At 32.9% G+C, this 18,103-nt stretch overlaps 1 protein-coding gene across 1 annotated transcript in view; it reads left to right on the top strand.

The window, feature by feature from the left end:
• Positions 1 to 18,103, top strand: part of cntnap3 (contactin associated protein family member 3) — a 113,169-nt gene that overhangs the window by 36,182 nt on the left and 58,884 nt on the right. Inside the window, 3 exon segments of the mRNA XM_042765648.1 lie at positions 2,003 to 2,196; positions 4,738 to 4,885; positions 7,673 to 7,876. Coding sequence (XP_042621582.1) covers positions 2,003 to 2,196; positions 4,738 to 4,885; positions 7,673 to 7,876 — 546 coding nt within the window.

Below are 18,103 nucleotides of genomic sequence, written 5' to 3'. Positions count from 1 at the left end.
GTAAGGTTTCTAAAGCTGGTTAATGCAGTATTTATGATGTCATCTCATAGTACCAAGTTTATGAAAATGCTTGCATTCATAGAGAAAATCTTTGGCTGCTTGTTTACAGTTTGACAGAAGTTACTTCCATTGTTCATGCAAAGCATCATGGGGCAGAGATGGATACAGTGAAACTGTGTGAGGACAGATGCTGTTAAACTCCAACAAATAACCAAAAAGCTGCATAAAAACACCAAAGTAATAATCTGAAGAGCCTGTTTTGGCATAATAGTGCTTTTTGTCCTTTGTTAAGATTGCATGCAAATGAAAAGGTTGCTAAACACCTTCATTTGTCTTCCACGGAAGAAAGAAATTCCTTTAGGACACAAAACATTCATTTCTGAGCAAGTTATTGTTTTAAAGCCATAATGCATAGGGTTAGATGCGATATTGAAAGCTACAAAGAGAATTTCCCTATAATGAAAAGATCAGAGTGATGTCTGATGAAGTGCTTGTTCGACTACAAGCAGGTTTTTAACAGGATTTTACCGCAGAACAGCTTTATCCTCATTAAGATGTGTAGATAAGCGAGCGTAGCTTCACACCAGCATGAAGGAGAAATAGGGAAAAAATAGTCTGTTCCCAAATCTAGTGAGCTGCCTACCTAGACAGCATGTTAAAGGTTTAGTTCACCCAAAAATGAAAATTAGCCAATAAATTACTCACCCTTAAGTCATCCTAGGTGTATATGACTTTCTTCTTTCAGACGAATCCATTTGGAGATATATTAAAAATTGTCTTTGATCTTTAAAGCTTTTTTAATGGCACTCAGCGGGTGTTGCAGTGCATCAGTCCAAAAGAAGTGAAATAAAAAGCGCCCATCCTTAATAAAAAGTGTCACACACAGCTCTGGGGGGTGAAAAAAGTCCTCCTGTAGTGAATCGATGTGTTTTAGTAAGAAAAATAACCATTTTCCAAATGTAATAATCACTTTAATGTAGCTTGCGCCAACAAATGTATATGGAAGCAGCTCCGGGTGGATGAAGTATGAGGTCAGAGTTGCGCATGCAACGCATGAGTCTTGTGAAAACCAACGCTTGTTAACAGGAGCAAAGGAAACAAAGTTTCCTTACTTTAGCAAAGGAAAACCCGTCTCCTCTTGGCTTATAGCGAAACCCTCTGACATTCTTCTTTACAAATCCTTGTTTTGTCCTTCTAATTCGTGACCTTTGTTTTGTTTTGATCTCTCCCCTGCGCTTCCGCGTGCGTCACTTCTGAGCGGTGCATGCGCAACGCTGACCTCTGTGTACAACAGTGAGTGCAAGCTAGATTAAAGTAATTATTACAGGTTTTGAATATGGATATTTTTCTTACAAAAATGCATCGATTCGCTACTTAAAATATCTCAAAACGCGTAGATTTGTTAGACACTTTTTATTATGGATAGGCACTTTTTATTTCACTTCTTTTGGACTGATGCATGCAATACCTGCTGCCATTAAATAACTTGAAAGATCAAAGACAATTTTTATTATAACTCCGACTGGATTCGTCTTAAAGAAGAAAGTCATATTCACCTAGGATGACTTGAGGGTGTGTAATTTATGGGCTAATTTTCATTTTTGGGTGAACTAACCCTTTAAGGCATCATGGACACAGACTTAATAACATAACTTTGCTACTTTCTTTATGAAATTTAAGACAACATCACATGTCTCCTTGACTCTTAAAACAGTCCCAGAATGCATTATTGCATGCAATATTTGTGTGTGATGTTAATGCTTTGAAGTTATTTGTGAGTTTGTGAACTTCACAATAAGTGCCTGTGTTGAGTGTTCCATGTCGGCCACTTATCTTATAAGGGTTAAATTTCAGTTTGGATGCTCCCTAATAAGGCAGCAGCTGTTTTCTCCTAACAAATGCCTCAGCAGTGGATCAGTTATGAACAGCGTGTGATGCAATCCAGGCAGCTCAGCCCATAATGCAGAGTATGAAGCCTTCGTTTGTGTGCTGTGTCCCGCAGGTGCCGGAGGCTGGTCCCCGCTGGACTCTAATAAGTACCAGTGGCTGGAAATCAAGCTGGAGCAGCGGACGGAGATTACAGCCATCGCCACCCAGGGCCGATACGGCAGCTCTGATTGGGTCACACGCTACCTCCTCATGTTCAGTGACACGGGACATAATTGGAGGCCATACCGACAGGAGGATAGCATCGGGGTAAGGACTGAATTCCTCACCTGAGATGGAGGAAAACATGCTCTGATGAGAGAAAATGCTAAGTGCTGTTGTCTGTGCAGAAGTCGCCGTCACACTGAGAGACTAGGAAGTATTTAGTTGGCTCAAAACGTCCCTTTTTCTGTATCTTTGACCTTCTGTGATTTATTTATTTATTTAAAAATTAAAAAAAAAATAGTAATCTAATTCTCTTCCCTCAATGTGTAATCTTAAATCAGATTTAGAAACCGATTTAAGCTTCTTCAGACTCTCCAGTGAGTTCAGCACTAGCTAAGTGTGTTATTGAAATGAGCTTGTTAAGTGTGTGAGAGGGTTTATTTTGTTTTGACACTCAGAGAATAGATGTTAATTGAGTTTTAGATCTTTTGTCATCTTCACGTTTCTTTGCCGAAATGCCATGCCGTCTGTTCTGTGTGCTTTGTACTTATCGATTCATCCAACTAGTATTCTTGAAGATGATGATTTACATTTGACAACCAAACATAGTAACAAAAGATTTTTTTTTTTTTTTTTTTATGTATGTATTTGAGGAGTTTCTGCTCACCAAGGCTGCATTTGTTTGGTCAAAAATACTGTAAAATCTAAAAAAAAAAAATGTAAATCTTATTACAATTTAAAATAACTGTTTTCTATGTGAACATCTGTTAAACTGTAATTTATTTCTGTGATTCTCAGCCGTATTTTCAGCATCATTACTCCAGTCTTCAGTGTCACATTATCTTCAGAAATCATTCTAATATGATGATTTGCTGCTTAAGAAACATTTCTGGGTATTATCGATGTTGAAAACAATTGTGCTGCCAAATATTGTTACTGTGATACATTTTACTTTTCAGGTTTCTTTGATGAATAGAAAGTTCAAAAGAGCAGCGTTTATTTGAAATAGAAATCTTTTATAACATTATAATCGTCTTTACTGACAATTGTTTTGATCAATTTAATGCATCCCTGTTGGACAAAAGTATTAATTTTCTTAAAAAAATAAAAAAATAAATCATGCCCCAAATTTGTTTACTTGACTATGTTACTTGACTCAGAACAGACCTGAGACCCATTCTTGCGTCTCGATCCGTCATCAGTATGCAGTGAGAAACACTAGTCACGACTCCGTCTGTCATGAGAAGCGTTTAGAGTTTGAGACGCGAGCGACTGTGTTTTTACCTCTTGTGAGAGCGAGAGCTTGTCGCTCCTGATGCTGGAGGATTTGCACCTTGACTCTTGATATATTTCACAGGCCACTTTAGAGCAAATGAGATGCGCCTCCTCAGCAGGAAACAGAGCAATTTTTTGGGCTTAACGCTGCACTCCAGCAGACGACTGATCCCTTCAAACGCACTGAGAGCGCTACTCAGCTCCCAATTACTCTGAACCCAGAAACTACAAATTGCACACATCTCTGAAAGATTTAAGGACAAAATAAACGCTCCTCCCTGCAAAATAATCCACAATGACTCTACTTGTTGCCTCCGTTTGTCTCTTAAAATGGCCAGCGGGACCTTAGCTGGAAAATACCCTGATTATGAAAACAGTCTGAGGTGCTGTGCTGGTTTTAGCTGGTTTAAGCTGGTCTGACTCTCTCCCAAATTATATATATATACCTGATTATGAAAACAGTCTGAGGTGCTGTGCTGGTTTTAGCTGGTTTAAGCTGGTCTGACTCCGATCCGTCATCAGTATGTGAGATGTAGTCACGACATGAGAAGCGTTTATAGTTTTGCGAGCGTGTGTTTTTACCTCATGTGAAGCGAGATGACGCTGGATTTTGCACCTTGAGATATATTTCACAGGCCACTTTAGGCAATTTATGCATGCGCCTCCTCAGCAGGAAACAGAGCAATTTTTTTAACGATGCACCAGCAACGACTGATCCCTTCAAAATGCTAGTCCCAATTACTCTGTAAATCTCTGAAAGATAAAAAACGCTCCTCCCTGCAAAATAATCCACAATGACTCTATGTCTCAGCCAGCAGGACCTTAGCTGGAAAATACCCTGATTAGAAAACAGCCTGAGGTGCTGTGCTGGTTTTATGGCAAATTTTTAGCTGGTTTAAGCTGGTCAGACTCTCTCCCAAATTATATATATATATATATATATATGTCCAGTACATGTGCTTTTTTTTTTTTTTTTTTATTTTGAGTTTTGTTTTTTTTTGCCCACTTTATTCATGTTTTATTATTATGATGGTTGTAGTTTAGCCTAACCAGCCGGTCTTAGTTGTGAGACCAGTGTTTTAGTTCAGCAGGTTAGTGCTGTATTGATGTCCTTTAATACAGTGATGTGCTGGAGAGGAGTGCTGCTCACTGACCCGTGGCCGTGTCGAATCGCTCCGATCACCACAGGCTCTTGGCTCGTATTAAGCTGCACGAGAGTTATAGACTGGTCTTCTCTCTTGCCACCCGACTTCAGGATCAACAGTCTGCTTTTTCATGATCCAGTGGGAAACATAAAAGATGCAGGAGCGCATCAGTGCACCAGGTCAAACCACAAAAGGTCATGTAATGCTGTTGTTCTCCTCATTCAAGGCTTTCTCTGGGAACTCGAACGCTGACAGTGTGGTGATGTACAAACTCCAGCAGCCCGTCATCGCTCAGTACGTCCGAATACTGCCTCTCGACTGGAACCCCAACGGCAGGATCGGCCTGAGACTGGAGGCCTATGGCTGCCAATACAGTACGTGTTCAACACTGACACACCACTGGGCATCTTAGGAAATTCATTTAATATGATAGTTATTGCTTTAAAATCTTTCATATTATGAAATGCGATTATTTATTTAAATATGATTTTAAATCTTTCATATCACAAATTTTGCTATTTATTTATGATTAAAGATGATTTAAAATGTTTTCATATGAAATTAATTTATTATAGTTTTGTTTATTTATTTTATGAATTTAGTCATTCATTCATTCATTCATTCATTTAAATTTGAATTAAAATGTTATGAATGTTTTTTTTATTTATAGGTTTTAAATGTGATTTAAAATCTTTATGTTCATATGAAAATGAATATATTAATTAATTCATTCATTCATTCATTCATTCATGCATTCGTCCATTTAAAATGAATGAATTTTAATTATTTCAAATATGATTTAAAATATTGTATGTGTATATTTAAACAAATGCATTTATTTGTTTAAAAATTATATTAAAATCTTACATATTATGAAATGTATTTATCTAAATTTGATTTAAAATCTTTCATATTATAACATGTATTTATTTAAATTTAATTTAAATCTGTGTTACGAAATTATAGTTTCTTATTCATTCATTGAGAGTAAATATGAATAAAATGTTATATTTTTATATATTTATTTGAATATGATTTAAAATCTTTCATGTTATGTTTATTTAAATATGAAATGTATTTAAATTATGAAATTAATATCATTGCTCATTATTCAATAATTCATTCAGCCATTTAAATATAAATACATTTGTATTTATTTAAATTTAATAAAAAAATAATTTGTATGTATTTAAACAAATAAATGTATTTATTTGTTTAAATTTTTTTTTAAATCTGTCATGTTATGAATTTTATTTAATATTATTTAAAATATTTTGATATGAAATAAATGTAATAGTAGTAGTAGTTGTATTTATTCATTAATTTAAATATAATTTAAAATCCTCAAAATTCTGAAAATGTTTTTCATTTAAATATGATTTTGAATCTGTCAAAATGTCTCCGTTTGACTTCCTGAAGAGTGAAACACTGTGACACTTTCAAAACATTGATCTGTTTGATGTCTTTTCAACTACTGTCTCAACCAATGGAGAAAGTTTATGGGCGGGGCTATATGTAAATGTAACCAATGCAGTGAGTTTAGGTGCGGGACCGTGTGTTTATGCAGAAGACCTGTTTGGTAATGTGCTTTTCTTTTTGTTTTTTTATGAAATGCTTTGTGTTTATGTGGGTGAGTGTGTGTTTTATAATATGACAATTTAACGCCACACATCACCGAGCGACAGGCATTACTCAGACAAGTGTGTTTGAGTCTCTGGCTGATGTACGACTGGTCTCTCAGAGGTCCTGTGTGGCGGTGTTGTCCTGTGGCTCTGTTGAATGAGATGTGTTGTCACTGGAGTCACATGGGGCAGAACCACAGGGCAAAAGCTCCGGTCAACATAAATAGTGTTTATTTGCCAGAGCGAGTGGATTGTTTCCATGTTCATAAATATAGCAGATCATTAGGGATGGAGTCTTTTTTCCCATCATTCCTACAGATGTGTAATTTATTGCTGGTATCTGCAGGTTCTGTCCAGTGTCAGGCGTTTGCATCATCTCTGTTGACCTCAGGTTTAAACTGTGCTCCACTTACAGGGACAACAGACTTGCAAAAAGACATTGTATACGCAACTAATTATAATGCACAGAGTTTAATAGTTCACTTCAGGGGTTTGTTGACATGTCAGGCTGTGCAAACAAACAGATCAATGTTTTGAGAGTGTCACAGTGTTTCCGTCTTCAGGAAGTTAATCTACTGACTTACAATGACGCTGGACAATAACCTAACACTGAGTAAACATCACACACAGAATCGTTATTTATTTATACTTTTTTTTTTTCAATTCTCTATTGTGCATTATATATTTATCATACTTTATTATTTATATATTATAGTCCCTTATTTATTTATTTATTTATTTATTTATTTATTTATTTATTTATTTATGTGTTTGTTTTAGTTCATTATTATTATTTTAATTTTAGATTTATTATTTACTTACGTATTTTGTTAATTATATATTTTATTTATTTATTTTAGTTCATTATTATTTATGTATAGTTATTTTATTTAATATAGGTCAATAAATAATTTCCAATTTATTTATGATATTTATTTTAGTTCATTATGATCTGTGTTATTGTTATTTGCTTATTTATTTATTCATTTATTTATTTTAGTGTATTACTATTATCTATTATTGTTCATTATTTATTAATTAATTAATTTTAGTTCATTATTATTTATTTATGTTCAGTGGATTTGTTTATTATAGTTCATTATTTAATTATTTCAATTTATTTGATAATTCATTATTTAAATATTTATTTGTTAATTATGTATTTATCATTATTATTATTGTTTACTTATTTTAGTGTATTTATGTATTTATTTTTAGTCCATTATGTATTTATTTAGTTCAATTTATTTGTTTTACGTCTTTGTTACTTATTATTGTCTCTTATTTATTTTACTTCATTATTATTTATTTAATTTGTTTTATTTTATTTTTTATATTTTTTGGTTTAATTAATGTATTTTATTATCTATGTATTTAATTTAGTTCATTATTGTGTTATTCATTATTTGTTTACTTGTTTGTTGTGATGTCATTACTATGTATCTACTGAATGAAGTTCAAGCCTTGTTAACTAGAATGGAAATCAGTCATTTTTACTGCCTTTGACAGTTCTTTTGTTTGTTTCTGGTGTGTTTTCAGAGTCTGATGTGGTCGGTTTTGATGGCAGCGCTCATTTGCTCTTCAGGCCGGATCCCAGCGTCACTCCGGCAAACAGAGACGTGTTATCCATGAACTTCAAAACCCTGCTGAACTCTGGGACGCTGGTTCACATGGAGGAACGCAGCGGACACACGCTCACTCTGGAGTTGTTCAGAGGGAAACTCCTACTGCAGCTCAGAAAAGGTACTAACACACATCTCTCAGCTGCTGGAACTAACGATTATCTTCATTGATGTTGATTAATGTCATTTTTGATGCTTTTTTATCTAAAGTCATTCGGTTTGAGGCAGACAGCATGAAAGTAGAGCATTTATGGCCACAAACTACACTTAAAAGACCTACATTTAATTCTGGGACTAGGCTTAACTGACATCAAGAGCTGGAGGTTGATAACTGTTTTTAGATAAAACTGAGATTATGTGTTTTTGGTCCAGTTGGAAATCAAACCACTATAAATTATTTTCTTTGCTCCTTGGCTGAGAATAATAAAGCAGTGGTGAAAAATCTGAGTCAGAATTCAGATTTGACAAGCAAATAAATTCTGTGGTCAAATCCTGCTTTTTTGATTTGAGACTTTTAGCAAAGATGAAGCCCTTTCTTTATTTTAGAGACTTAGAGATAGTTATTCACACTTTTATTTTGTCAGGTTAAGACTATTGTAATACTCTTTATATGGGAGTTGGTTTAAAATGCGACTGCGAGATTGCTAACATTATCATATTACTCCTATCCTGTCTTCTCTCAAATGCTTTCCAGTTTGTTTTCGGATTAAATATAAACTTTTATTGTTTGCTTTTAAATCTCTGAATGGGTTGGCACCAAAATACCTGGAGACATTAGTAAACCAGCATCCCTCTGTTAGGCCCCTGAGATCCTCTGATCAGTTTCTTTTAGTGGTTCCCAGATCCAGACTGAAACTTAGAGGCGATCAGGCTTTTCCAGTTGGAACTCATTGCCTCTATGTATCAGATCATTTCTAGTTTTAAATCTTTGTTAAAAGCTCATTTATTAACTGTGACTTTTAAGTCCCCATGTTTGTTTTATGTTTTCTTGTCATTTTTTTTTTTCTTTTTCTTTGTAATGGTAGATTCCCTTGCCCATTCTTATTATTTTCTTTTCTTTGACGTACAGCACTTTGGGCAGCCTCGATTGTATTGAAATGTGCTTTATAAATAAAAATAAAAATATAAATACAAAATACAAATACATACACAAAAGCTGTTGGGAAAATGTCAGGGTCACATTTCACTCAAAACCAAAATAACGTAGTGAGAAATAATATTTTACTAAAACTGGACCCTGTTTTAGGACCATAAATACGTTTTTGCATTATGACATTATTTTTTAATCATAAAATAATTATTTTAAAAAATGCATTGTTGTCATGAGAGCTTTGGGGAAAATGTGTATTATATATATATATTTATATATATATATATATATATATATAGATATATATATATATATTATGTATATAAAATCAGGGTTATTATAGGTAACTAAAACTTAAAAAAAAAAAATTTTTAAAACTAAAGCTGAAATTAAATAAAATATAAATATTAGATGAAAACATAAATGAAAATAGTGATGTCGCTTTTGTTAAGTTACTGAAATGAGTTAAGGTTGAAGACTAAACTTGGAAACAAACAAAAACTAAAACGGAAAGAAAAACTGAAATAAAAATAAATGAAATCTAAATTGTAATAAATATAATAATAATAAAAGTAAAAATGACAAAAGATTCATAACAAGAGTAATTAAAATTAAAGTAAAATTAAAAACGTAAGTGTGTGTATATATACAAATACATGCACACACATAGATGAAATATGACTTAGATATGTTTTTGCAAGGTACCTGAAGAACTCATCTGCTGAGATCTCCAGCAGATTAACAGGTGATGTAGGAAACTCTTCAGGTGTGGGTGAGAGATGCAGTCAGTCGTGAGCCGTATGGCACAGATTCCCAGGATGCCATCTGTTATCTCAGCGTCAGAGTCTTTCTGTCCTCATGACCGCTGCTGGAGTTACAACTGTGATCAAATGTAACGGCATTATGTGCTTTCTGAAGAAATGTAATTTTAGGTGTGTTATCTGTGCTTTCACATCATTATATATACAGTACAGGTCAAAAGTTTGGAAACATTACTATTTTTAATGTTTTTGAAAGAAGTTTCTTCTGCTCATCAAGCCTGCATTTATTTGATCAAAAATACAGAAAAAACTTTAATATTGTGGAATATATATTACAACTTAAAAATAATAGTTTTCTATTTGAATATACTTTAAAAAATAATTTATTCCTGTGATGCAAAGCTGAATTTTCAGCATCATTACTCCAGCCTTCAGTGTCACATGTAACATCCAGTCTATCACATGATCATTTAGAAATCATTCTAATATTCTGATTTATTATGAGTGTTGGAAAAAACAGTTCTGCTGTCTAATATATTTGATGAATAAAAGGTTAAAAAGAACTGCATTTATTCAAAATAAAAAAAAATTCTAATAATATATATTCTAATAATATATTTTCTTTCACTTTTTATCAATTTAACACATCCTTGCTGAATAAAAGTATTGATTTTATTTTAAAAAAAAGAAAGAAAAAAAAATTACTGACACCAAATTACTGACCAGTAGTGTATATTGTTATTACAAAATATTTATATTTTAAAAAAACATAGCTTCTTTTTTTTTTTTTTTTTTACTTTTTATTCATCAAAGTATCCTAAAAAGTATCACATGTTCTGAAAAAATATTAAGCAGCAGAACTGTTACCAACTTTGATAATGAATCATCATATTAGAATGTTTCTAAAGGATCATGTGATAATGATCCTAAAAATTCAGCTTTGCATCACAGAAATAAATGATAATTTAAAATATAATAAATTTAAAAACAATTATTTTAAATTGTAATAGATATATCACAATATTACATTTTTTTTCAATATTACATTGTATTTTTTATATCAAATGAATGCAGGCTTGATGAGCAGAAGAAACTTCTTTCAAAAACATTAAAAATAGTAATGTTTCCAAACTTTTGACCTGTACTGTATATAAAGAAGCATCTTCAATGATAATATGTACAGACCAAAGCTACATGTAATAATAAAGTTTTACTTAAACATCTTAAATGATGAAACAGATTGAATATCTGCAGGTAAATTATTGTTGTCTGGGGCTAATAGCTCTTTTAACGATTTGTTTTGTTTTGTTTTTGACATGAGGAACAAAAATCTTTTATTTAAGCACTAATTTATTATCCAAAAGCCAATGTTGTAAAATATTAAAATCATAATGAAGAGAAAACTGAATTTGTAAAATATCAGAATTAGATACATATATGATGGTGTCATCAGCATAAACTTGAACATTACAACTATTGAAAGTTAACAGTAAATTATTGACATAAATTGAAAAAAAGAAGTGGTCCTAATATTGAACCTTGGGGCACACCTCTTTGCTGAACCAAAAAAATCTGATTAATCCCCTTTTAATTCTACACATTGTTTTCTGTTATGCTGGCATGAATTAAACCACATATTTGCATTTTCAGAAATACCAATAGCATGGAGTGTATCTAAAAGTAAGTATCAATCAACTAAATCAAAAGCTTTAGATAAATCAAGATTGCACCTGTGAGTTTATCAGGGCCCGGTTCCCCAAAACGTTCTTATCGCTAAGTAGTTCTTAACCTATTCCTTAACCTCTCTCTTAATGTTATGGCACGATTCCCGACATGTTCGTACGCTAAGTATATCTTCTGTAAGTCACACTTTCGTAAGGTTGGTCTGGACCATTCGTAAGCTCTCTTAGCGTTGTTTGAGCTCGAGACGCTAGTCGCCGCCACTTTGCAGCAGTCTTTAGAAATCAGAGCAGCGCAGTACAAGTCCAACTATGGTATGTTGACAATGTTGTGGCTCAAAAATGATTTTATGTTATGGACATTTTAAGACTAATAATAAAATATGTTCGCAATGGATACAGGCCCAGGGGCGTGTCTAGAGCATTTTAAATACGGTGGCCAGTCTGGGGCACTGGCTCAAAAGAGATTGGGATTCACTCTCGAAGTAGCAGTGATTGACACAATGATGACCAAAGCAATAGACGGGAGAAAATATGTGAAAATGGGCATTAAGACTAGAGCACCCTCACTAATTTTAGAAGCACCATCAGTAATTATTTCTGGAACCTGGTTAATACGCTTTTATTGCAAAACTATATACAAAAAACAACAAAATACAAATGCACTTAATAAAACAATTGAATAAATGCATATTTATAAGTTAAGCAGTTAACTAAAATAAGAAGGCTATTAATAAAATTGATAAAAAAAAATAATTAATAAAAAAAAACAGGCCTATTTATGAAGTTGACTTTATTTGGTATCAGAACTAATATGGTGGTAATTAGCCTAGGCTATTTCGTAATGTCATTAAAGCGTTTAAATTGGCAATCACTTTTGATAATTAAAATCTGGCAAACAATTTGGCTCTAAATGGCTAAGATCTATAAATGGGTAAGCATGGTGGTGTCCAGTAAGCGACCAACTATGGCAGCGATCCAACGTGTCCTTGTATTGAATCAAAGACGGCGCCGGCAGCGGAGCTGTTTAGTCCATGTCAATTTTTTTATTCGGCAAAACTTAAGCCCTTTTGACATTTTGCCTGACGTGGCTATATTAAAAAAAAAAAAAATCGCCTCCCAAGACAACTCATTATGGAGCTGCTGGACCTTCTCAGACCTGCGCTTGCCAGGGTAACGCGGCGCAATTTTGCTTTAAGCTCTGAAGTCCAGCTGCTTACAGCGGTAAGGTTTTTTGTTACAGGGAGCTTCATCGAGGTCGTGGGAGAGGGCTACGGCCTAAGCAAGACCTCGGTGTGGAGGTGCGTCCACACTGTCACCAACGCCCTTCTGCGCCATGCAGGGGATTTCTGATTGTAACGTACCTTACCATTAATATAAAAGTGTATTACATATTTTTTAGAAGTCGTTAAACCCATGTCAAGAAGCGGCACAAGTGGCACAACGGGATAAGGAGGGTGGATGATTAGAGAGGGATACCCGGTTCGTCTACCCGTTCACAACATATCGTGTGAACAAATTACTGACAATTTGATAATTTAATTAATAGTCTATATTTTACAGATAACTATGTTAAAATAAATGTTACTGGAATAATTTGAGGAATGTTTCATTTGCATAGAACGTGTTGTCTTTCTTAACGCTGTAATGCACCTTCGCGTGAAGTTGAAAATCTATTCCTGAGCAATCGATGCCAACTTATTCAGCACCTTCACTTGGGACAGCGCCTTTGTAACGTCGGACGTAAGAGGCAGCGTGTTAAGAAGCTTCCTAAGGGACACTTCGGGGAACACACTTAGGAACATAAACAACTTTGGTAAGATATATCTTTCGAGTCTTCTTACCGCGCTAAGAGTGAGCGTTATCGGGAAACCGGGCCCAGATCGTTTGAGTTCATATTGAGATCTCTGGCTTGATTGCAGATCGCATGAGATTATTGAAGTCTTTTTCACAGGAGAAACATCTGAGAAGCAGGAGAGTTTTTGAGCAAGTCCTCATTTGCTCTTTATTTATTCTCATAGTCATCTTGGAATGTCTTAGCGAATGTAATTTCTCCCGTAGTGTCATTGTGTGTTTGTAAATCTCACATGCTGTATGGCTATGAGTCAGTGTTATATTAGATCACTGAGATAATATTACAGTTTTTGTTAATATGGATTTTATTTGTATATTTTCAGGTTTCACTTAAATATATAATGTATAAGTTGGGTCGATTTGGAGGAGTTTGAATGCATTGCATCTGTAAATCTGAGCTTTTTCATTGTGAAGTAACTGCAGCCTAACTGCTGCTCTCTCTGCTTTCACCATCATTTCAAGCAAATGGAAGATGTCTGCCATCACTTATTAGAGGGGTTTGTGAAAGTGCTAAAGTGGTCTCTCAGCCTCGCTCTGATTATGGCTCAACTCTGTTTGTCAGAAATGTATGTGGCACTCGCTGTTGTCTTTGCCGAGCCGATGATGTCTGCTCGTTCCTCTTGTTTAGATGAGATTTACTGTGCCGTAAGGACATTGCACTTCAAAGCTGTCACTGCATTCGCTCTGGATTGCTTTATCAGACAATATATTCAGTCAGTGTTGAATATAAATCACTTCAGGTGGCTTTTTAAAAAATTTTAGGCTGAAAGTATATACATAGGGTCTAGCATCTAAATATTGAAGAATAAATGAAACAATACATGCAAATTTACTGAAATGTACATTTCACTACAAAATACTTTTTAGTTTTTCCTGATTTCAGAATTTCACATTTAATTCAATATGTTGCTTGTCTTTCTTTGTCAAATTTACTAGAAGTTTTTGAGAGAACAATTTTTGCTAGCTTTTTTTTCAATTAAAAGTTTTCAAGAAAATGTATTTCAGTGTAGTCAGTCAGCATTAGTAGATTTTGAAAGTAAATATATATTTTAGCATTTCGATCATAAATCCTATTGTTTTTTGAACTAAAGACATTTTCTTCTCTGTGGTAAAAGTGGTCATTTAATTTTTTTGTGTGCTTTTAGTAATTAAATATATATATATAATTTTAAAGTTTTAGTATTTTTGGTCTGTGTTGTCATTTTCTATTAGTTTTGTTTTTTTTTATAAGTTTTTTATATCTATAGTTTATAAATTAAATTTCAGTGTTGGTTTTTATTAGTGTGTGTGTGTGTGTGTGTGTGTGTGTGTGTGTGTGTGTGTGTGTGTGTGTGTGTGTGTGTGTGTGTGTGTGTGTGTGTGTGTGTGTATATATATACTACTAATTACAAATTTTTTTTTTTTCACTAATTACTTACAAATTAACAAACAAAAAAACTAGAGCCATTAAAATGTTGTTACTTTTCGATCATAAATCCTAGTGTTTTTTGAACTAAAGACATTTTCTTGTCTGTGGTAAAAGTGGTCATTTAATTTTTTGTGTGTGCTTTTCTTTTTATATATATATTATATTTTTATTTTATACATATTTAGTTGTAGACCTTTTAGCAGATACCGTTGTAGTTTAATAGCTTTTATTTTATTTTTAAAAATTTAATTTTAAAGTTTTAGTATTTTTGGTGTGTGTTGTCATTTTCTATTAGTTTTGTTTTTTTATACAAGTTTGTTATACCTATAGATTATAAATTATATTTCAGTGTTATTTTTCTATTATTTAGTGTGTGTGTGTGTGTGTGTGTGTGTGTGTGTGTGTGTGTGTGTGTGTGTGTGTGTGTGTGTGTGTGTGTGTGTGTGTGTGTGTGTATTCTACTAATTATTAACATATATTCATTTCTGTGGATAAGTGGTAATTAAATTTTTGGTTTGCCTTCCTTTTTATTCATATATTTTATATATTTTTATTTTTTTACATGTTTTGTTATTGATCTTTTTACCATTTTAGCAGATACCATTGTAGTTTAATTTATATTTTTAAATAGTTTTTTTTTTCTTCAGGTTTTAGTAATTTTGTTGTGTTTTGTCATTTCTGTTAGATTTGTTATATATATATATATATATAAAATTCATTGCATTTATACGTTTTATATCTGTAATTTTATTTCAGTGTTTTTCTATATATACACAGACCCTGAAAGGAACATGAAATCAGAATTGACGCTATTTACTTTAATTCTTGCTCCTGCTACTCTAATTGCGCTGATCTCAAAGTGTGCTCAGATTTGCATCAGAAAAACATTGTCTGTGGGAAAACAAACAAACTGTTAATATATACGATCACAGAATTATATATCATCAGTCAATGCGGTCAGAACAATGTATATTCACTTCCAAACAGACTAGAAAAGTTTGGGGCAGAACATGAAGCACTCATGCACAATATAAACAGACAGCTTGATGAATGCAAACAACCAGCAGAATAAAATAGTTTGGGATATGGGCATTAATCTTCATGTCGCAGCTTGTTTGCAGATGTATTTTTCGGCACAGACAGAAGCCAGTGTTTGCCAGAGACTAACATCTGTCTCTGTATCACAACAACTACAACATCGTCACATAAAAAGCTGCCGGGCTCGTCTGATGATCGGACCTGTGGCTCAGTTTGTCTTCTGAACCTCTGCACCTCACTACATTCATTGTGGATTTATTCAGGCTTTAGATGGGGATGATGTGAATATTTCAACAACAATATTTCATCCACTGCTGAATGTTTCTCAAACAAACCTCAATGTCCTTCAAATATATGATACTGCAAACTTCAGCTACTCCAGACTTAATTCAACTTGTAAACAAAAAGCATGAGATCTGATGAAGACAGCACATCCTCCAGTGCTGCAGACTTTCCAAATGCCACAGTCAAATGTAAATGGCAAATCGAACACGTACGTTTAATTGTCAAACTCACACAGACACGCGGCATGAGATTTACAACCATGGACTGAGACAAGATGAGAAAATACAGGAAAGAACAATCCACTTCACACAGACAGTAATGAGATTAAAAGTTTCCGGTAGCTTCTCCTAAGAAGAGAAAAGAGGAAACCAAAGAAAAAATTGAACTAAAGTCTAAATATTGATCCTAATGGTGCCAGAGAAACACAGTGTTTACTGGAAACTTACTTAATAAAAGATTGTAAACTAAAACTAAGATAATAATAAAAAATAAAAAAGTTTTTTTTTTTAATAAAATAAATTTTAACTGAAATAAAATCCTTAAATCGATTCATTTAAAAACATGGCTTCATTCATTAGAACATTAGTTCTGTGGCTTTGTTTGGAACTATTTTGTTTGTGAAATATTAACTTCTTGTATATGGAACTGTTGTATAAAATCAATATCACATTTGTAATTTTGCAAAAAATAACATACTGAATTATTTGTGTGTGTGTGTGTGTGTGTGTGTGTGTGTAATAACTAATTATTAGAATTATTTATAATAATTAGTAATGAATTTTTTAAAATGTTTTCAAATAATTTTATTTTATTTTTAATGTTATTTATAATAATTAGTATGATTATTTTTTTCTTTCTATTTTATATATATATATATATAGATCCGGCATCCTACAGATCCATCTTATCGCTGTAAACAAACCAGTGTGGACTGCTGTCACACGAAACTCATCCTGATTATGCAAAGGAAACATTTCACTTTCCGTTTCTCCCACATATATGTCAGCAGTTAAAATAAGTGTAAAGAAACCCAGCAGAAGTGTGTGATGATTTGGCTGGCAGAGTGTCACAGTGAATTAAAGCAGGTCTAAGCGTCTCATCATCTGCGTGAGAATCGGCCCACACCACAGTTGATCTCACAGATCTGGAGCTAGTTTAAGGAGGTGATAAGTAAGTCTGTAAGGCTGTAAAAAGTGTTGCCGTTTTACACCAAACAGTCGCACGTTCTGGAAAACGCATAATGTGAACGCAGAGTTTAGCAGATCGTCTCGTTGATGTTAATTGAACTCAGGTTTGTTGCAGCAGTGTTGTGTTTGATATTCATTTGACAATCAAAATGATGTGTTTTTTTAATATTACTTAAATTATATTGTAGTATTTCATAATATTTTGAATAAGCTTTTATTTTTATATTTTAATTTTAGTTTAAGATTTAGTAATTGTGCTTTTTAATTTTGTCATTTGTATTATTTCTTTATATTATTTTGTAAATTCTTGTTTAGTTTTATTATTATTTTATTTTATTTTTTATTATTCATTTTTAGTTATTTTAGTACTTAGGTTAGTTTTCTTCTAATATTTATATTGTTATTTAATTTATTCAATAATTTATTTTAATTATTAAATAAATGTATATTTATTTAATTTATTATTGTTTATTTTTATTTATATTGTAAAATATATATAAATAGAAGTTTAAATACTAAATGTCTAACTTTTGTCTTTGTCTAATTAATGTCTAAAAATTATTTCCTATTTTGAACCATTTTAAATTGATTTAAATCAGCTGAACAACTACTTAAACTCAAATGGATACCTGGACAATTTTCAGTCTGGTTTCTGAGCGCATCACAGCACAGAGAGAGTGCTCATTAAGATAATAAATTATATTTGCTTTAATTCTGATTCTGGCAAAATATCAGTGCTGGTACTAGATCTCAGTGCTGCGTTTGACACTGTTGATCATACCATACTTCTAGAGAGACTGGAAGACTGGGTCGGGCTTTCTGGGATTATACTCAAATGGTTCAGGTCATACTTAGAAGGGAGAGGTTATTATGTGAGTATAGGAGAGCATAAGTCTGAGTGGACGTCCATGACATGCGGAGTCCCACAAGGCTCAGTTCTTGCACCGCTCTTGTTTAGCTTGTATATGCTCCAACTAAGTCAAATAATGAGATCAGAAATTTTAGTTTTTATTTATTTGTATTTAATATTTCATTTCAGTTCAAGT

Source organism: Cyprinus carpio, chromosome A10 (assembly GCF_018340385.1).
Source record: "Cyprinus carpio isolate SPL01 chromosome A10, ASM1834038v1, whole genome shotgun sequence".
Classification (NCBI taxonomy): Eukaryota; Metazoa; Chordata; class Actinopteri; order Cypriniformes; family Cyprinidae; genus Cyprinus; species Cyprinus carpio.
Note: the sequence above shows the minus strand (reverse complement) of the source record. Positions and strands in the feature narration are given on the sequence as shown.